The sequence below is a fragment of the Nansenia antarctica genome (genome assembly GCF_963989245.1).
Source record: "Nansenia antarctica genome assembly, chromosome: 4".
Lineage (NCBI taxonomy): Eukaryota > Metazoa > Chordata > Actinopteri > Argentiniformes > Microstomatidae > Nansenia > Nansenia antarctica.
The window spans coordinates 70818908-70823455 of record NC_137689.1 but is presented as its reverse complement, the minus strand read 5'-3'; the positions used below and the strand labels follow the sequence as shown (position 1 = coordinate 70823455).

At 47.0% G+C, this 4548-nt stretch overlaps 1 protein-coding gene across 1 annotated transcript in view; it reads right to left on the bottom strand.

Moving 5' to 3' along the window:
- Positions 1-4388: 4388 nt before the first annotated feature.
- Positions 4389-4548, bottom strand: part of LOC308154766 (ephrin-A5-like) — a gene marked incomplete at both ends in the record, with an annotated part of 49908 nt that continues 49748 nt past the window's right edge. The window contains one exon of the mRNA XM_080527982.1: positions 4389-4516. Coding sequence (XP_080384108.1) covers positions 4389-4516 — 128 coding nt within the window. The remainder of the gene's footprint in view (positions 4517-4548) is intronic.

The following is a 4548-nucleotide window of genomic DNA, read 5'->3' as shown; positions in this document are numbered from 1 at the left end:
GAAGGTGGAGAGAGAGATAGAGACAGAGAGAGATAGAGAGAGAGAGAGAGATCAGGGGGGAGTAGAGATGAAGAGAAACTGACGGAGGAAAGATAGAGAGGAAAGGAGGACTGGCTGAAGTTGTTAAGACTTTCAATTTGTGAATTAACAGATTATAGAGGCACAGCTGTTCCTTCCCGCCTCAGTAGTAGAGGAGCGTGATTGGACATGTTGGGATGCTTAACCCGGGTCTGCTTGTGAACAGTAGTAGACACGTATGGCACGTCGACAGTTGTTGCCGCTTCATTTCTGATTGTTGTCAAAGACAAACAATAACCAAAAGCATGTCATCTTTTTTCCTATTTTTTTTTCTCTCCATCAATTTGACAGAGCAAGCTGTGATTTGATTTGCATAACAAATGAATAGATAATAAAGAATTTGCCAGGCAACAATGATTACAACAATGACAAAGAACTTTTATTAAATCATTTTTTTTTGTTTTTTGTTTCCGTTTTTTTGTAGTTAGTCATAGCTGCTCCAACACGTGTATTTACATATAATGGCCTTTGTATGAAACACAATACAGAATATTCTGGTAAAGAGAAGGGACCTAGGAGAGGAGGGAGGGTTTAGAAGAGTCTGGGGAGGTGGGGGGGGGGACAGGACAAGGACACAGAGGGACATGGGGACAGGGGACAAGTGACAGGGTCGGAGACAGCAAGAGGACAGAAGCCAGGGCAGGACCAGGGGACAGGGGACAAGGGGACAGGGGACAAGGGACAAGGGACAGGGTCGGAGAGAGACAGCAAGAGGACAGTAGCCAGGGCAGGGACAGGGGACAGGGGCCAGGGTCGGAGAGAGACAGCAAGAGGACAGTAGCCAGGGCAGGGACAGGGGACAGGGGACAAGGGACAGGGGACAGGGGACAGGGGACAAGGGACAGGGGACAGGGTCGGCGAGAGACAGCAAGAGGACAGTAGCCAAAGTAGGCAAAGAGGGCACAGTGGGGTCAGGTTCAGGCTGCTTGGCTACAGTCACATGTACAGACATCAGACGTAGATATCCACATGACATACGGGACCAACTATCCACCCCCTCACAAAACTGCTCCAAACACTATACATGAGCCTCCATCCCCGAATCGGAAATGGATCAAATGAACCATGTCTTGACACGTTCAACAAAGACATTGTGATTTGGACGGACCCCCCCCCCCCTCCCCCCGTTCCCCTCCCACACACACACACACACACCCTCATGAAATATTACAAAAAATAGACATCTCATCTCCTGAATTTGAGTCCACAGCATAATATCACGGTGCTTTAGATAATAACTGTACTGTATTGTCCTTCAAAAAAACAAACATTGTTGTGACAATTAAGCTACAATTTTAGCTGACCTACAGACACAAAAAATAAAAACTAACCAAGTATCAGGACACTAAAACAATTAGGCACCAAAGCTGACACTGACGATGCAGATGCTATCTAGTAAACAGTTGATAGAAAAGAGGATGGAGTCGGGATGGGAGGAGCGCTCTCTGCTTCACGGGACGAGGCATGGACATAGTGCACTTTCAACGGTAGTGCCCTTTGAAGGGCACTTTGACCACCACACTCAAGACTGTAGCAAGGGCCTGTTTCATTGTCCATACCAGCACCCTACTAATGCATGGCAACCCTAGGATGCATGGCTGATGCAATGGCTGGGTTCTACAGGGGTATGTATGCTAGTGCCAACGCTAGAACGTAGCCTTGTGGTTTGATATGTGAGCACCTTACACAGAAATATGCTCACTGCACAGAGCTGGGTGGCGGGTCTCTGAAGTACAAGTACACACAGCAGGAACATTGACCATGTTTTTTCCATACAAAAAAAAGACTGACTGTTTTTTTTAATATATCAAACATTGATTTTTCGTTTCTTTTTCTATCTCAGGGACAAGAACAAGGTGTCTTTTAGTAGACTCCTTCGCTTGTCCTTCGAAGAGGCGTGAGAAGTTCTAGAAGGTTCTAACACCGTAGGTTACGTGGACCACCTCTGAGTAGGATACACAGTATCCATGTAACAAACCGATTCTTATTTTTCCCAGCGTTGAAATGGCCCGACAGTGAATGTTGGGTGTCCGTGAATTGAAGCAGATGGTCAAGGAGACTCCCACAACAAACAGACACAGGACGTACTGATGTATCTTTTGCGGAGATAACACAGCTTGTTCCTCTGCCAAGGGGAGTGAAAACACTTCATTTGCTGTGTATCCGAGAGAGAGGGAGAGAGAGGGAGAGAGGGGACTGAGGGGATGTATTTACCCAGTGTTCCTGAGTTTGAAAAACCCATTACTATTGATCTCAGCTGGGGTTCTTCTCTCTCTCTCTTCCACCTCATCACTCTCTCCGGTCCACTGGTGGTAGAGTTACCCCGGGGTGAACACGACACCTCACCTCCTTCTCTATCCTACCGCTGGGTGAATTTACCCTGGGGCCGAATAGGACACCAGTCTCTACCACCCTCTCTTCCTCTCTCTCTCTCTCTCTCCGTTTCTCTCTCTCTCTCTGTCCTTCAATCTCTCCTGGTGGTCGATTTCTCATTCCAGAAATAACCTGTGTGCGCCCCCCAGCATGTGGTCTGAATGGGCCGCTACTTTACACGACATCAAAGAGGCTTCTGCTAGGCTAAATCAAACCCAACGCCACTCCGCTAGCTAAATCACACCGACGTCGCAGCTGCCCCCCCGGGAACCTGCTGTCGTCAAACTTCACCACAACCTCCCAACAACGTACCACAACCTCCCGGCAATGTCACCACAACCTCCCAGCAACATTGGCAACAGGGTTGATCATCACTGCATAATTATAATAATAGCTTGGCTATGTATAAATGTCTGAAATGTTGTTCTGATTGATTGGGAGGGGGGAGACCCATGAGAGTGATTGAGAACAGAATCAAATTGCTTGAATTCCATGTCCGTGATGAAGTCATCCCTGAATTTTGTTTCTATGTACATAATTGTAGTTTTTTAAAAAGTAGCGATGGTGAATGATTGCAAGAGTAGCAGTGAACCCATGGTAAGGCGGGCTGAGTTGTTAACGTACATAATTCTACAGAGTGTGTTCACTGTTAAAAGAAATGAAACACAGTTTAAAAACACACATCCTAACACCTGATGCCATCAGACTCTAAGACCTCCTCCCTGATCTCTGTTGGGGGGGGGGAAACAGAATCTAAATTGATTACATTTTGTGTCGTAATTCAAATATTCAACGAGTATGATTTTTTTTTTTTTTACAAAAGAACTGTACTGTATGTGTACTAAAAGAGAAGAGTTTGATTGGACTCATTGGTGGGATGTTTTTCGTGACGTCTTTCTACTGTAGTTACAGAGACTGGAACCAGAACAGACCAGAAGGAAAGAGCACAGGGACTTTAAAGACAATAAATAGGAAAATACATTTGCCTGACAAAATACCATGTCAACTCGAAGGGCGCTCCTCTCAAATATACACTCGTGTTGGCTGCTACACTTGAATTACGTGATTCATTTTTCAAAAATACATTAATCGATCGCTAGTAATTCCCCTAAAAGGACACAAAATACTAAAACATGAGTGCTTTTTATTTTTTTCTCTTCTCTGTTCATCTCGGCACATCCTCTGAGTCATCAAATAACCCCCCTGCCCCCCCGCCCCCCACCCCCTCCAACCTGAGAGGAAGTTCTAATGGGTTCTTCGAAAAGGCATGAAAAATACCCCCCCCCCTCCCCTTGACAACCGAATGTCTCCAAGCAACAAAGATGGCTCTCGATCCGTGCGCCTCTTCCCATTGGCCAGCGAGTCTGTCATCACCGGCCATTCTTCTCATGTGTAATTGGCGGATCTAATCAGTCACAAGTATTCTTGAACATACAGTCATCCACTCAAAGACGTCATCACGTTTCCGGTCGGTCTTGATGTGGAGTAGAAAAACAGGATAAAACAGGATGGTGTTGTTGTTATTATTCCGGTGTTGTGTGTTTTCCGGTGTTTCACTGTGTTAGTGTGTGTGTGTGTGTGTGTGTGTGAAGGTGCAATGCATGTGTGTGTGTCTGCATGTGTCTGCATGTGTCTGTATACATGTGGGAGTGGAGAGAGGGGGGGGGGGACACCCTAGTCAAATTCAACAGGATTCAAGGCAACAGCCTTCAGATATTGAGTCCACAGGAAAGTAAGAATCGCAGGTTTTGTCTTCTTACTGTCCTTCAGTAAAAACAACATGATCTCACCACAGAGGTGATTTCACCGCTCCCCTTGTACTGAGAGAGACTGTGTGTTAAAAAAAAGTGCTCCTTGGGGGGACAGGGGACGGGGGACGGGAGGCTTGTGGTCCAATCAGGACGGTCCGTTGGGTTTAAAAACCCTCAGCCTGGGCGCTATGAAGACAAGATGGCCGCCAGGAGGAGGAGGACGGAGCTGAGGAGGAGGCCCGGGTTGTGGTGGACGTGGTCCCCGGAGTTCACGTCCCCGCGGGAGGGCGCGGCCGACTCGTGACTGGTGTCATCTGGACAGGAGGAGGGGAAGGATAGAGGGAGG